Consider the following 16,284-nt stretch of genomic DNA (forward strand, 5'->3'; position numbering starts at 1 on the left):
GCCCTTGACCACCACTTGCACCACCCCTTTCCCGATCCTATTTATCATCTTCGAACCCCCACTCCCACCCTCTTCCTTTTTCTTCGGACCTCGCTCCCTCACACTTTTCTTCTTCTTTTTTGTTGAACTTTTCATCTTTTTTCTCCTTCTTCGAGACGCCCCCATTCCACCCTGATTTCCTTGATAGAAAACCCAAAAAGTGTGATGAACAAGGAAAAATTAGAAAAGCCAACAATTTGTTCTTGCTTCAAATTAAAATGGCAAGATTTGAATGTGATGAACTTGAAGCCTTTTTTAATGAAAATCTACAATTTTTTCATCTCAAATTAAATATTCAGTTGTTATTATTTCTTTGTTTTGATAATGTGTCTTAAAAATTGAATGTATTTTTGTGAGAATGGTTTTGAGATTTTGAATCTCTTTCAACTGAAAATTTGTTATTTTTTGAGATTATTTTTCTTATAATAATGGATTAATTCTTATTTTTTGAGATTTTTTGTTTACTTTCTAAAATTGTGAATAAATAAAAAGAAATAAAAAACAATTAAAAATTTAAATTTAAATAATGTTCAATGTGATGCTGATGTGGCGCTGACATATCAATGACATGGTGCGTGTGGAATACACTTACCATTGTGAGACTGATAATATTAAGGTGTATTTTAATTCACTTGGAAAGAGATTAGGGGGGGGAATAATTATCCGTAAAATTAAAGTGCTAAAGTAAGTTTTGCTGTCAAATTCAAGGGGATTTTATGTATTTTCTCTTAATAAAAAGAAATCCATAGACAATCCTTTCAAAATCGAAGTAGTATTTTGTTTGATGACACAATAATACATAGAATTATGTATTTAATATCACAATTCTTTAGCAGATTATTTAATGGTAATTGGTATTCATGATATCAAGTATATTACAACAAAATTTATATCATTCTATATAAAAAATACGTTATTAACGACCCTCAAGTTACTAAGAATATTTAGAAAATAAGATTAAAAAAATAAACAAAGTCACATTCACAAATAAACAATAACACTTCTATTATTAGCTAAGTTTTTTTCTAATTAAATCATTGATAAATCTTCTAACATGCATGCCTTCAAGAAAGTCATCAGAGATTCTTATTCATTAGTGACCATTCATGATTTTTTTCATTTGCACAGTAATCGAGACAAGTAGTGACCAAATAAATTATGATTAAGTTTTGTTTTTTTTTTCTCTTTTTTTATACATATGTTTATTAAGTTATATTTAATAAAAAGGATAATTGAAACGCTTAAAACATAAAAAAAAAACTAATCAAAACTTAAAAGTTTGGGGAATTTTAGTAGCTTTAGTTAGTTCACTTGTCTAAATTCAATTTTCCATCTTATAATTTTCTATTCCATTTTTCCTTTTTCGTATGTTAATTTTTTTTTTTTTTTTTAATAAGGTCAACACCTATAAGTGATGAGATGATTAAAGTTCCTCTTCCCTAAACATGAACATTGCAGCCAACTCCTTTACTTTTAAATTATTATTTTTTATTGTAAATGATAAAATATTATTATATTTTATAACTAAATATAAATATCCTAAATAATTGCAATTAGAATTTTTTAAAAAGTTTATCTTTATAATTTTTTCAATTTGTGTATTTTGCCAGTGAAATGTATATTTTAAGTGGACGTTTGACTATGGATATCATTTATCTTTATTTGGAGTTGAATTTTAAAAATCACGTTTAATTAAAATTTAACTGATCAAAATTATTTTCACTCCATGATACTTATTATAACAATTTTAAATTAATTCCAATTTGTATTAAGAGACAAATACTAACTCTAATTTCAGTTTGTTTCCAAATACCCACAGCTTTTGTCTCCTGTTAATGATAAAAACAAGAACCAACTGCTTAGGACAAAAGAAAACTTGCAATATACATTCATATGTGACCACAAAAACCCAAAAAGATCGATACAAAAAATTGAAAGTTGAATAAACTTATATATTAAGTAATAAAATAAAGGAAAAATCCTTTTGGCCAGATTTGGCCAGAAAGGTAAAATAACATATTTCATATTATGTTATTTTACCTTTTTAAATATTTTTACCCTTTTAGCTTTAATACCTTTTAATTAAAAATGAAAAAAGATTTAGTTTATTTTAAAATAAAAATGATATTATAGACTTTTGAATTTTTCTGGCCAAACTCTTGTCATTTAGCATTACCTTAAAATAAATACATGAACTAAAATGCTCAAGTGACCAAACTAACCTTATAATAGTGATTTTCTAAAATTTAAAATGAGAAAACAAAGTTTAAATCATACTCCATCAATTTCATATTATTTGACTCTTATTGACCTGACACACTTCTTAAGAAAACATTAATTAGAGATGTATTTTCTTAAACTAATCTTATTAATGATATGTTGGAATTCTAAATTTGACTACTATGAAAAAAAATGTAATAAAACTCTCTTGATTTGCTAAAATGAAACGAAGAAAGTATATTGTAAATTATACTAATATATAACACATCAAATCAAATATTGAATGAAATAATTATCGTATTATTAATTTCTACATAACCAATTCTCATATAACTTGTTTTAAAGTTTAAACCAAATGGCTCGTAAATATAATTTGTTTTTATAGATTTAGCAAACTTCACACTCTGCTTTAGATGATTGTTGTATATTATTTCATAATATATCGTATTGTATTGTGTTAATAAATACAATATATAAGTAAATCATATTATTTTTCATCGTTGCATAATATCACATATGAATAATCTAAAGAATAAATCTAAAATAAATTAGAATACAACGATATAACTTTTATAAAAGTATAAGGTAAACGATAGAATATAATTATTAAATAATAAATAAAAATTAGGTAACAATAGGATTATATCAAATTTTATCACTACACAAATAAAACATTTATTATTATCAACAAATAAATTTGATAATACAATATAGTAATAAAAATAACAATCAAAACAAATATTATATTTAAACTAACGACAAACTTCAACTAGATATTGTACTAGCTAACAAAGCATCTAACTAAGCTTCAACTAGATTGTTGTAATAACAAAATGAGATTCTAATTCCTATAATAACCTTTGCAACAGTACATCGATATGAAACAGAGTAGGGACTTAATCGTCATAACACAACCAACTCTGGCTTTATAATGAGTTAGAGAATCTGTAAATGATGCCCTTCGTTCCTTTTTGTTATCTACACATCATTTTCTCTCTCTAAACTTATATAGTAGTAGTAGTAGTTGCTTCTCTTGCGTTTTGTAGGTTACGGCGGTGGCTGGTGGAAGAAGGGCGAAAATCGGTGTACCGGCGGTGGTTTTGAGGTATACATTTCTGTGATTTTAATGTATCTCTGTTAGTTTAGCATTTTAGATCTAGCTGGTGCAGTGTTTTCAGTTGTGGTTTTTGTTCAATTTAGGGTTTTTGCTTTACATCGATTCTCCGATTGTTCTACTTTTAGCTGAGTTCACTTGATGATCAGATCTAACTGACTGTTGCTTTGGTTATGATTTTTTCTCATTTATGTTTTTTTTTTTTTTGCCTTGTTTAACTTTTTTGTGCTTTTTCTAGTCCTTGTTAGCATTGTTGTGCTGTTGCGAAGCTATGATGGATAATAGTGAATGCTGTGTGTTTGAGGGGTTTATCAATTGTATGCTCTGTTTTTGGTATGTTTGTTGTATAGACTGCTGTTCCGAAGTGAAATTTGGATTTCTTTCCTATTTCATCTTCTGGACTCTATTTAAGTTCGTTTTAATTTGATTGACCTGTTTTGACTTGGCATTGAGTTTAGGGAAGTAAAGAAACTATTGACTCTTGTGGTCTTTAAAATGAAAGATAGGTAGAATGTACCAAAATGTCCGCCTTAAACATGTCACGGTGAAAGTTATAATAGAGTTACCAAAAAAGGAAAAAAAGAAATTGAAACAGAGGGACTAAAAAGGAAAGTATGACAAAGAAATTGAAACAGAGGGATGATATGATTTATGTTTTCTTTTTTTGAAATCATTTCTGAGTTTCCCTTTATTATGTTGAATATGACGCTCTAAGTAGTGTTGCTGCTGTTATGTGGAGTGTAAGGCTGTAAGAACATGCTCTTTATATTTTCATGTATATTTTTCGATTAGTAAGGTTTTGTTCTTTGTTAATTCTCACCTATATTTTTAACCTTATTTGTCCTTATATCTATGTGTAACATGGATTTATTATTCTGTTCTATTTGTTTTACATGTTCTGAGCAATCTGTATGAGCATGAATTTATCTTTTGGTTTTGGGAAGGGCAAAATGTTTCTGTAAATCCTTCTCTCTGAAGCAGAAATGAAACTGATAACACTTTGTCCTTTTTAATCACAAAACCCCAGTTGGAAGCATTCTTGTCATCTTGTTTGAATTATGAATTCAATTTAGGTGTATTTTTTCTGGTTTTATTCTCTCCGGTTTTGAGATATGGAAATGGTATGAGCTTTTACTGTTTTGTTGTCCTATAGTACATTCTCTTTGAGCATCCACGGGGTGACCTAGTGGTTAATGAAGTGGGTCAAAGAACCATGAGGTTTCGGGTTCAAATCCCAGCAGCTGAGGCAAAAATACTAAGATATTTCTTCCCGTATGTCCAAACCTTGGTGGACCGAGTTATCCGGTATCTGTGCTGGTAGTAAGTGCCCTTAGAATTAGTCTAGGTGTGCATAAGTTGGCCCGGACAACCACTATTATAAAGAAAAAACATTCTCTTTGATTGCCTAATATTATGCCTTTAAAGTTTGGAGGTGTTCTTCTGTGAATTGTAACTGAATCTAGTTAATCCTATTATTTAGGATGCTGTTGCTGCATGAGATCATACAGTGAATTTTTTGTTTCTGTTTGCTATAGAAGTTGCTTGAACACGTATTGATAGAGGTTTAGCTTGTGATTTATGGGGGGTTTGGAGCCTATAAGTTGTAATCAGGGCTCATAGATTGATATCAGATAAGCTTTTTGATGAGTTCATTAATTGTGTTTCAAGGACAATGTGGCTGATCTCTACATGAAACATTTTTAAGTGATAGTTGTCCCTTTTTTTTGTTTTTTGTAGTTGCTACCATGGTGCGGAAGAGGAGAACTGATGTTCCTGGTGATGCTGAGAGCTCCGAGTCCCATGAAACTGGAGGGGGACGAGGTGGTGTCCAACGCCCATCACAACAGCAGCAGCAAGGTGGAGGTAGAGGTTCGGGACCTCAGCGTGGAGGATATGGTGGCCGTGGTGGTGGGGGAGCTCCACGTGGTGGAATGGCTCCTCAACAGTCCTATGGGGGACCCCCTGAGTACTATCAACAGGGCAGAGGACCCCAGCAGTATCAACGAGGGGGAGGACAACCCCAGCGTCGTGGTGGTATAGGGGGCCGTGGGGCACCTTCTGGTGGCTCTTCTAGGCCACCAGTTCCCGAGCTGCACCAAGCAACTGAGACTCCACATCAGCCCGTACCATATGGAAGACCAGCAGAAACATACTCAGAGGCTGGCTCCTCATCTCAGCCACCTGAACCAATGACACATCAAGTTACTCAGCAGTTCCAGCAACTTGCTGTGCAACCAGAAGCAGGTGCACCCCAAGCAATACCACCTGTATCTAGCAAGTCAATGAGGTTTCCACTTCGGCCTGGAAAGGGTAGTAATGGCACTAGATGCATTGTTAAAGCCAATCACTTCTTTGCCGAGTTACCTGACAAAGACTTGCACCAGTATGATGTGAGTGCTAACCATTGCTTGTTCTTCCAGTTATGATCTTCCTTGTATTATCTTGAGGGTCTTATCCTGATATTGTTTTCATCCTTTCTAATGGCTTTCAGGTTTCAATTACCCCAGAAGTAGCTTCCCGAGGTGTCAACCGCGCTGTCATGGAGCAGCTGGTAAAGCTTTACAGAGAGTCCCATCTTGGGAAGAGGCTTCCAGCCTATGACGGAAGAAAAAGTCTGTACACCGCAGGGCCCCTCCCTTTTGTTCAAAAAGATTTTAAAATCACACTTCTTGATGATGATGATGGACCTGGTGGTGCTAGGTATGCTCCTATGGTTTTGAGAAGTCAAGATACATTTTTTAGCAGTATTTAATGTATGCCTTTTCTAATTTGTGGGAGCAGGCGAGAAAGGGAGTTTAAAGTTGTGATCAAACTGGCTGCTCGTGCTGATCTTCATCACTTAGGGATGTTCTTACAAGGGAGGCAGGCTGATGCACCCCAGGAGGCCCTACAGGTTCTGGATATTGTTCTGCGTGAGTTGCCAACAAGTAGGTATGGTTCTTGACTGGCTTTAATTTCTGTTGTATGGTTCTTGACTGGCTTTAATTTCTGTTCGTCACAAGCATTGATTACTTCTGAATTGTTGACTTCTGTATTTATCTTTTCCCCTTGATTCATTGTTAACTGCAGGTATTGTCCTGTGGGCCGTTCTTTCTATTCCCCTGATTTAGGACGAAGACAACCACTAGGTGAAGGTTTAGAGAGCTGGCGTGGCTTCTATCAAAGTATTCGTCCTACACAGATGGGATTATCCTTGAATATTGGTCAGCACAACTTTTATGACTATTACATTTTGATTTCATGGCTTCATTTTGTCGAACTTGCAACCTATTATCAGTCAAGTACAGTACTTTTACCGCAATGTATGCCTGTAGGGGTACATGTTTCTCATCATTGTGCCCTTCTACAGATATGTCTTCCACAGCATTCATTGAGCCACTGCCGGTCATTGAATTTGTGAGCCAGCTTCTGAATCGGGATATCTCTTCTAGACCATTGTCTGATGCTGATCGGGTTAAGGTTGGTTTGGCATACATGATAGTCTCATAATCTACCTGATCTTTTTACTGTTCCCAGTAATTGATGGGAGCAATAAAAATAGAACCCATTTATTATATATATAGAATTCTTCTCCTGCAATTCCCTTTAGATATCATTTCATCCAAATAAGGATTTATTTCTAACAGCATCGACAATGATACATTCACATATTAGAGCCATTTCCTTTTCTTTTTTTTTGGCAGGTTGTTTGGTTAATTTTGTTTTTAACACTATTGAACTGCAGATAAAGAAGGCCCTGAGAGGTGTAAAGGTGGAGGTCACTCATCGTGGGAATATGAGGAGGAAGTACCGCATATCTGGTTTGACATCTCAAGCAACAAGAGAGTTGACGTATGTATTTCGCTTAAGTCTGTAATTATGATGAAACAATTTTCTCTATATCATGTCTTGTCCATAATATTTTACAGTTGGATCAATTGGTGCAGTTAGTGGTGTGCCATCTGATCTTTAATGTTCTGTTGTCTGTATGTGGGATTAACTCATCGTTCTAATCATTGTATTTTATTTGTATGGGTAGTTTCCCTGTTGATGAAAGAGGTACAATGAAAGCTGTTGTGGAGTACTTTCGAGAAACCTATGGTTTTGTTATTCAGCATACTCAGTTGCCTTGTCTTCAAGTTGGAAATACACAAAGGCCAAATTATTTGCCTATGGAGGTGGGTGTCTTTTATCTTTAAAATAACTAGTTATTTTCCAAGTATCTTGTGTATTTTATGTGCTTACATATCTTGAGTCCAGGTCTGCAAGATTGTGGAGGGGCAGAGGTACTCCAAGCGCTTGAATGAGAGGCAGATAACAGCACTTCTGAAAGTGACCTGCCAGCGTCCTCAAGAGAGAGAGAATGACATTCTTCAGGTTGGATATTGCTTCCAATACTGTTTTGAATACTCCTTTTCCAAATGATGGGGTTTATTGCTAGTGCTGTCTGATTTATATCCCATGTTTGTTAGTAGCTTTATGTGGACCTTGAAGCAATTAGCTCTCTTTCTTACGCCTTCCGCACCCAATTGATGTGATACACTTTGACTGGGTAAAAAGTTTAAGAAAGGATGGGAGGCTTTTGAATCTTAGGGGTTGTTTGGTTGGGAACAAGTTATCCCGGGATTAGTTATCCTGGGATTAGCAATCCTGAGATAACTTATCCCACCATGTATATGGGGTAACTTATCTCATCACTATGGTATAAATGGTGGGATAAGTTATCCCAAACATGGCAACCAAACAAGGCACAATTTTTTTTATCCCATCACTATTTCTTTATATCCCTCACACCAAATGACCTCTTACAGTCTAAAACAAGGCATATATATTTATGTGGCTATAAATTATCTCATTAAGAGTAAAATGAGAATGTTTAAAAGTTAAATTCTTTTAAAAAAATGTAAGGCATCATTTTTTTTGGGACAAACAAAAAAAGAATGTGCATCACATAAATTGGGACAGAGGGAGTAAGTTTTATTGCCTAGCCAGTCATTGTATTTGCTTGTAAATGAATCTTATGTCTGTATAAGTTTCTCTCCATCTGAGCTTTCAAAGATGTACTGACCTACGTCATCCTATTTTCTACCATGAAGAGGAATACAATGACAATATGGTAGTAACTTTCCAGGCTTTCCATGTGCTTTCTAATTTTTAAATGTAAAATCCGTGGCGAAGGGAGTTGGAATGAGCGAGTAAGGATTCATATTTGTTTTTATGAGTATTAAGAAGTGTAGTTCATGGTGATACAAACAGAAGGTCTGTAATCTCCATAATATTAGTGCTGTTTCTAGTCAGTTAGTTTACTGTGAATTAAAACAGGTGTTGTTGACTTCTGCCTTTTCACTATTCATCTCTGCTGTTTGTGCATCATAGAATAATTATTGTTTTTGAGGATAAATTTCTGGCCTTTTTGCAATATTATTTGTATTTACCATGATTTGTATTTACCACAATCTAATCCTTTTCTTTTGTTAGACTGTTCGTCACAATGCTTATGCTGATGACCCATATGCGAGGGAATTTGGTATTAAGATTAGCGAGAAGCTTGCTCAAGTTGAGGCTCGCATTTTGCCTGCACCTTGGGTAAGTTATTGCTCTCCTTTTCTTTGTTGTGATCATGTCATTGAGGATGATGGGTGTCCCTTATCCTTCTGGATTTAGATACTCTTGCTTCAATTCTTTGCTTTGTGGAGTGAATTAAGTTTATTTTATGATTGTTAAATTATGTTTATTGTTTCTGCAGCTTAAATATCATGATACAGGTCGAGAAAAAGACTGTCTGCCACAAGTGGGCCAGTGGAATATGATGAATAAGGTAACTGGTATTAGCGTGATTGAGATTCATGTTGCCAGTTTGACTCTCATTTCCTTGCAGTTAAATGCCATCTATTGGTGTGTGTTCTCACAAGATTAGTCTTGCTTTGCCTCTACTTACTATTTTAAGTCCCCAAGTGAAGTATCAGTTTAGTTGTTCTTGCCTTATTTATACCTGTCTTTACTAGATATAGCTTATGATAGAATAACTAACCTTAAGGAACTTAAAAGTGTGCTTTGTTTTGTCCTTTCCTTTTTAATCTTGTAGATATCCTGGAGCAATTTCATCATGTATTGGTGGTCAAAAATTAGTTTGGTTACTCTTTATTACCCATTCCAGACAGTGTATGTTATGCTGTACCCTTAGTGATGCAGAGCTAAATTCCAGTTTTCTGATCCCACGGTTTGATCAACGTCAATAAGATCAATCTACTTAGCTGCACCTTAGGATGATATAGCCATAAAAGTGTATAGCGGGGTTTGAACAAGGAAAGACTTCTGGTGATAGCTAGGCACTCAAAGACAGTGAAAGGGAGTAGTATCAATGAAACAGTTGGGAGGTGCATAAGAGTTCTGGATGGATTCCACTTCCTGTTCATAGTTTCCTTTTTCTCTGAAGTACATTTTTTTGCTCTATTCTGTGTCGATTTTCAGTCAATGTTGGAGCTTAACATAAGAATTATGCTAGTTTTATATCTCAAATAAGCTGCCTTTCTGTTGAATTTCAGTTAGTGTTGGATGTGCTTTGGTTATTTACTCTACTTTATTGTTATTGACAGAAAATGGTTAATGGAGGAACAGTGAACAACTGGATCTGTATAAACTTTTCTCGCAATGTGCAAGACAGTGTTGCGCGGGGATTCTGTTCTGAGCTTGCACAAATGTGCATGATATCGGGCATGGTAATTTGGAAGTTAAAGTTTTTCCATTTTTATTACTGTATCTTTTTTGGTGGTCCTGCGACATAAAATTTTAAGATACTATTATGTCTTTGTAGATCTTCAACCCCAATCCTGTTCTACCACCAGTGAGTGCTCGCCCTGATCAAGTTGAGAGGGTCTTGAAAACTCGATTTCATGATGCTATGACGAAGTTGCAGCCGAATGGGAGGGAGCTCGATCTGTTGGTCGTCATATTGCCCGACAATAATGGCTCCCTTTATGGTACAGGCCAAGAATGGTGAAATTCATGTAGTGTTTCTTTGCAAGCTCCTGGAATATGCTACAGCTGAAATATTTTATTTCTTTGTCTAGGTGATCTAAAACGGATTTGTGAAACTGATCTTGGCATTGTCTCGCAATGCTGCTTGACAAAACATGTGTTTAAGATGAGCAAGCAGTATTTAGCCAATGTGTCCCTTAAGATTAATGTGAAAGTTGGAGGAAGAAACACCGTGCTTGTTGATGCGATCTCTAGGCGAATTCCCCTTGTCAGCGACCGCCCAACTATTATTTTTGGTGCAGATGTCACCCATCCCCACCCTGGGGAGGATTCTAGCCCGTCCATTGCTGCGGTAGGTTGTTGTGTACTTCATTCTTTTGGTTTCTTTGATCCTCTTGGTAATCTATTTCTCCAAAGCAAATATAGTGCTCAATTTTCATATCTTTTAGGTGGTTGCTTCTCAAGATTGGCCTGAGATTACTAAGTATGCTGGTCTGGTTTCTGCTCAAGCTCATAGGCAGGAGCTTATACAAGATCTGTACAAGACTTGGCAAGATCCAACTAGAGGAACTGTGACTGGTGGCATGATAAAGTATTGTCCTTTTCCCTTCCCTTTTTTGAAAGAACATGCCCTAATGTTCGAGTTTTTATTCTACTGGACTTAATTTCGCTTCTGATTGATGCTCTTATCTTATCTCTAATTCAGGGAATTGCTTATTTCTTTCCGTCGAGCAACTGGACAGAAGCCTCAGAGAATAATTTTCTACCGGTATTGATGATTAACCCTTCTATGCCTGCATTTTGCAATTTTCTTTTTCCTTTTGGGCTGAAATTAATCGTCTTTTCCCCCCTCAGAGATGGTGTTAGTGAGGGACAGTTTTATCAAGTGCTTCTTTTTGAACTTGATGCAATCCGCAAGGTATTTTCCTTTTTGCTATATCTTCGTCTGCCTGTTTATTATCAACTCAGAATTTCTTTCTATTTTCTGGACGATGAGGATGGCTAGAAACAAGCTTTCCCTTTTACTTGTTAGAAGTTCTGAACTGACTTAAAATCCAATTCAGGCCTGTGCATCTTTAGAACCTAACTATCAGCCCCCAGTTACGTTTGTCGTGGTTCAAAAGCGTCACCACACAAGGTTGTTTGCCAACAACCACCGTGATAGAAATGCTGTTGATCGGAGTGGGAACATTTTGCCTGGTGAGTGTTAATCTCAGTATCTCTGATGATTCTATAATAGCTGCAAATGATCCTAAAACCTTCTTAAAATGTAATTGTGAAGGTACTGTGGTTGATTCAAAGATCTGCCACCCTACTGAGTTTGATTTCTATCTCTGTAGCCATGCCGGCATACAGGTAATAAGATAGATATTCTATAAAAATATGATAGTCATGTATAAAGGACTCGGTTGCAAGTTTCCAGATTTTGTGGTATTGCAGGGTACTAGCCGGCCAGCACATTATCATGTCTTGTGGGATGAGAACAATTTCTCTGCTGATGGGCTGCAGTCTTTGACCAACAACCTTTGTTATACGTAAGTTGAATCAGAGCTTCCATAGTTCTTTAAATCTCCAGCATTCTGATGGGCTTTAATCATTTCTTGTTTTTTTCAGATATGCTAGGTGTACTCGTTCCGTCTCCATTGGTATGTTCACTGCACTTGTTAATGGCTTTTCTTTAGCATCTATTTTCGATGCCCAATCCAACCCCTCTCTCCCCAGTTCTTTTGTGGATTTTCTTTGTATGTAACCTGTTCATCATAGCATGTTAGTGAACTTGAGTTCATTGATGTTGTTTGCAGTTCCTCCAGCCTATTATGCACATTTGGCAGCTTTCCGTGCTCGTTTTTACATGGAACCAGAGACATCTGATAGTGAATCTGTCACGAGTGGAGCTGCTCCGTACAGAGGTGGTGTAGGAGCTGTTGGAAGGAGCACACGAGCACCAGGTGTCGGTGCTGCTGTAAGGCCCCTTCCTGCTCTCAAGGAGAATGTCAAAAGGGTGATGTTCTATTGTTAGAAGTCCTCTCTAACCAGGCTATATGATATGGGCATTGATTGACATGCTGGTAGTAATGTCTTTTCAAATTATATTTGTGATTTATCACCACCTTGGCTTTGACCTTGATGTTCATTTAAATTTCAGTTGTGAGTTTAACAGTAGTTTATTCGCAAGTGATGTTTGTGGAATTGTGGCATTGAACAATTGTTATTGAAGAGCATGGCTAGTTATTTAAGTGCCTATTATTTTCCTTTTTGGTATTTCTCTACATAACATAAAAGGTCTTGAAAGTCGGGTGATTATGCGCCATTTTGTGGATGTCAATTGAAGACTGCAAGTTTCATAGTAAGCCTGGGTGTCAACTTAGCCCATGAAAATACGACTCACTCAACTGTAGCAAGTGCGCCTATAGCTGCACGGAGTAGGGGAGTGCAAGTAGATAGATAATAATTGTCATAGACATTGTTAGTGTTCTTAGGAATTTCAATGGCATGTATTCATAGACCTAGTAAATGCAAAAATACTCACTAAGTTGAAATTTACAGTTGCAGACTAAAAAACGAGGACTTGCATTTTCTTCCACGGTTCAAGCCTTCAAGGTGACCATTGAAATCTAGATAATCAGCCTCAGCCTCAGCCTCATACTCTTTGAAAGATTGTCTGGTAGGATGTACTAGTCATAGTATTATTTAATCTTTTGTTTGGTAGGATTTTTAGCCTATGTATAATAATACACCCTATTCAATAACATAGGTTGTATATAACTAATATATAAAAAAACCTTGATATTAACAATACACGAGCTATTAACACATGTATAAGCATGAGTAAAGACAAAACTGCATTTAACACACTAAACTAAACAGTGAATAATGTGAAATAGTCCCAGCATTATTACTCCTAGTATTACTAATACACTCCATTCAATACTTACTTTTCTTATACACTCTACCAAACGATCCCTCAAAGTACAACATGTATTTCAGAACTTAGTGTGGTGAAAAGCTATCTTTTTTTATGCAGCAAACTTTAAGTTGAAACACCCTTTTTTCTCATGTTAACAATAGGTTTAGTTGAATTCAGGTGCACAAAGGAAGATATCAAGCTTTTTAACCCTGTCCCAAAACTTAGGAACTTTCTTTCCAACTTCAGCACCAATAGTTTTCTGCTTCTCACCCTTTTTGGCATTGCCAACAACAGCCTCTTCAGGCACTTTAAAGCAACCCTTCAACCCCATCTTAGACTTGCTCCTTTTCTCTTCTTCATGCTTCAGTAGCTGCTCATAATACTCATTGTTCCTACTCTCCAATCCATATATCTGACCTTGAAGATCCTCAACTTTTCGACTAAGCATGCAAACTCTATGATCCTCCCTTCTGTTTAGCATGCACCTTGCAAGCTCAGCTACCTTCCTCTTCATGAACAAAGACTCTGAAGACAACCCCTTATTCTCCTCCATCAATGAAGCCACTTTGTATCCCAATCTCGCGTTCTCATTTAACAAGATCAATCTCTCTGATTCCAACAACTCCAATAAGCTTTCCTGCAACTCTATCTTCCTTGATGACTCGTTGCAAAGCTTGTCGACTTGACTAAGCTCGTGCAGGATGATTTCACAGTCAACACTTCTGATCACCAAGTCTGCAATGATCATATCTGGTTCCAATTTGGCTTGTGTGGATGGAAATGGAGGCTGATATGATAATGAACTCTCAGCATCAGAATCAACAATCTCCGATCCATTGTTCTCTTCCTTGTCAAATTGATCATCATTATCATGATCAAAATGGAAGGATGGAATAGGAAAGGAATTTCGACGATGATGGTTCTTGGCAAGTGCTTGGCAATAGCGGTCTGCCAAAGAGAGATAGTTGTCATACAATTCTTGAAGTAAGGCCAGAAGCTGTGGCCGTTTCTGGTAATAGGCATCAGCGCGTCCTATAAAACTGTCAGCATCATCTTTATTAGGAACGTTCACAACCAACTTCTTCATTTTCTTGTCCAAATCTGAAGAAAAGACCACAATCCAATCAAATAGATATATGATATTGACTTGACAAGTGAAGCATTTGAAAATTTGAATTTTACACATCTTTTAGATTGATGAAATCCAAGTTAAAAAATGGACCCTTTAGCTCTTGCCTGGACCATGAGCAACAGTGACAGATGTTGACATAGGTGACATTGAAATTAGTAGTTTGAATTCAAAAAAATAAAGATAACTGCTACCTATTCATTAACTTATCATTTTCCATACATTCACAACAACAACATATCTTGAAATTCTATGAGTGAAGTCGGGGAAGGTAGAGCGTACACAGATCATACCCTGAGTCAAGAGTTTATTTTCAAATATATATTAAACTATATCCATACTTTTTCTCCGCACATATATACACAAGGTTAACAATAGTTTTTTTCAGGATATCAGAGTGCATTAGATTTTTTGTACCTAAAAGCTAGATGTTGATTCAGAGTTTAGACATTGTAAGTTTTTAGTCGAGTAAGATAATTTTCTAATGTATTACTCCCTCCGTCTCATTTTTACATAACATCCTTTGCTTTTTAATTCATCCCAAAAAAATTTCACCTTACTTTAACTATAAACAATTTAACTATAAAATTTTCCTTTTGCCCTTAATGAAATGATTACAAGTACAATATATTTAAGAATTTGTTTAGACCACAAGTTTCAAAAGTGTTTATTTTTTTCTTAAACAGCATACCTGGTCAAACAGTGTCACATTAAATGAGACGGACTGAATACTAATTACTAAACTCTATCCATACTCACACACATATATATATATATATATTTAAGGTTTGACATTGAAACATTGGATTAGATCGAATCTATGAAGCCATGGTGAGATCTGCCAACCGGGCAGAAGGATTAAAGGTACTGTTAATTCTGCTGAGGAAACAGACATTATTTTCTTTCTGCAACACAACAGAATGGTGAGATACATCCCTTTTAGAGGGAGGTCCTACAATTCAAATTTCAAAAAAAGAAGCGTTTTTTGCATACTCTTTAAGCCTCAGACAGAAACAGAAAAAGTAGCAAAAGGACATAACCTTTTTGAAATAAGCATAGGTTTATCATAAATGAGAAGAAAATGACACTTCATATCACATGACACCTTCTCTTCATACACTTCCAAATGAAAGATAAATACAAAATAATGGACCCCATACCCCCACCCTCTTTCTCTGTGTCTCACACTAGTCCAACATTTGGACGTAATAATCGCTAGAATTTTGAGTTTATGCGCTATGAATTTTAGATTTATTTACGCACATATTAAGTGGATTTTGAAACACAAATACAAAGTTTGAATTAAAACTATTGAATGAACATGTAAACGAAAATTACAACATGTAATTACCGGCAATAGTGCAGAGAAGCCAAGAGGGTCTACTGAAGCTCCTCTTCCTTGAATGCTTTGAAGCAGCACCAGTTTTCTCTGCCTTCAGTTTTGCTTCCATTTCAGCAGGCAAAACAGGGCCTACCCATCAAAAACATTTTACTATGCCTTCTTTCATCAATCAATACAATAAGTAAATAATGCAAAGAGATACTATAGTTATTTATCCATAATAAATGATAGGGGTAGACGAGGGATTGCTCAGATGATAAACATCCTCCAACCCTAATCCTAAAATTGTGGATTCGAGTCACCAAGGTAACTAAAAAGGTGTAAAGCTCTTATGAAAGCATAAAAAAAATAGGGTCAAAGTATATACGAACATCTTTTTTTCCTATAAAGAGGACATGATCACAAGCGTGGTTCATCCAAACTGCTATCGTCGATTATTCTTTTTTAGGGATAACGGTCTGAAAAATACCCCAACTTTGGTCGGATTTGCTGTTGCGATACTAAACTTTCATGAGGACCTATTACCTTCCTAGACTATTTAATACCGTATTTTTTAACCCCTGAACTATTTAATA

General features: G+C 35.6%; 2 protein-coding genes across 2 annotated transcripts in view; one reads left to right on the top strand and one right to left on the bottom strand.

Moving 5' to 3' along the window:
• The first annotated feature begins 3,221 nt into the window (after window positions 1-3,221).
• On the top strand, window positions 3,222-12,582 carry LOC102595869 (protein argonaute 1). The gene is made up of 22 exons (XM_006347309.2): window positions 3,222-3,364; window positions 5,111-5,763; window positions 5,865-6,073; window positions 6,155-6,304; window positions 6,443-6,576; window positions 6,723-6,832; window positions 7,098-7,204; window positions 7,392-7,530; window positions 7,613-7,729; window positions 8,831-8,938; window positions 9,099-9,170; window positions 9,949-10,071; window positions 10,167-10,332; window positions 10,423-10,682; window positions 10,780-10,922; window positions 11,037-11,099; window positions 11,186-11,249; window positions 11,395-11,530; window positions 11,613-11,686; window positions 11,771-11,865; window positions 11,945-11,976; window positions 12,133-12,582. Exons 2-22 carry the CDS (start codon window positions 5,119-5,121, stop codon window positions 12,348-12,350), a joined length of 3,165 nt encoding a protein of 1,054 aa, XP_006347371.1. The 5' UTR covers window positions 3,222-3,364; window positions 5,111-5,118; the 3' UTR covers window positions 12,351-12,582.
• A 537-nt stretch (window positions 12,583-13,119) lies between these two features.
• Window positions 13,120-16,284, bottom strand: part of LOC102596213 (kinase-interacting family protein-like) — a 4,017-nt gene continuing 852 nt past the window's right edge. Inside the window, exons 2-3 of the mRNA XM_006347310.2 lie at window positions 15,719-15,838; window positions 13,120-14,339 (exon numbers count right to left, since the gene is read on the bottom strand). Of these exons, the coding sequence (XP_006347372.1) occupies window positions 13,402-14,339; window positions 15,719-15,818 (1,038 nt within the window). The 5' untranslated portion in view covers window positions 15,819-15,838 and the 3' untranslated portion in view covers window positions 13,120-13,401. The remainder of the gene's footprint in view (window positions 14,340-15,718; window positions 15,839-16,284) is intronic.

This window comes from Solanum tuberosum, unplaced genomic scaffold (genome assembly GCF_000226075.1).
Source record: "Solanum tuberosum cultivar DM 1-3 516 R44 unplaced genomic scaffold, SolTub_3.0 scf00087, whole genome shotgun sequence".
NCBI classification, from domain to species: domain Eukaryota; kingdom Viridiplantae; phylum Streptophyta; class Magnoliopsida; order Solanales; family Solanaceae; genus Solanum; species Solanum tuberosum.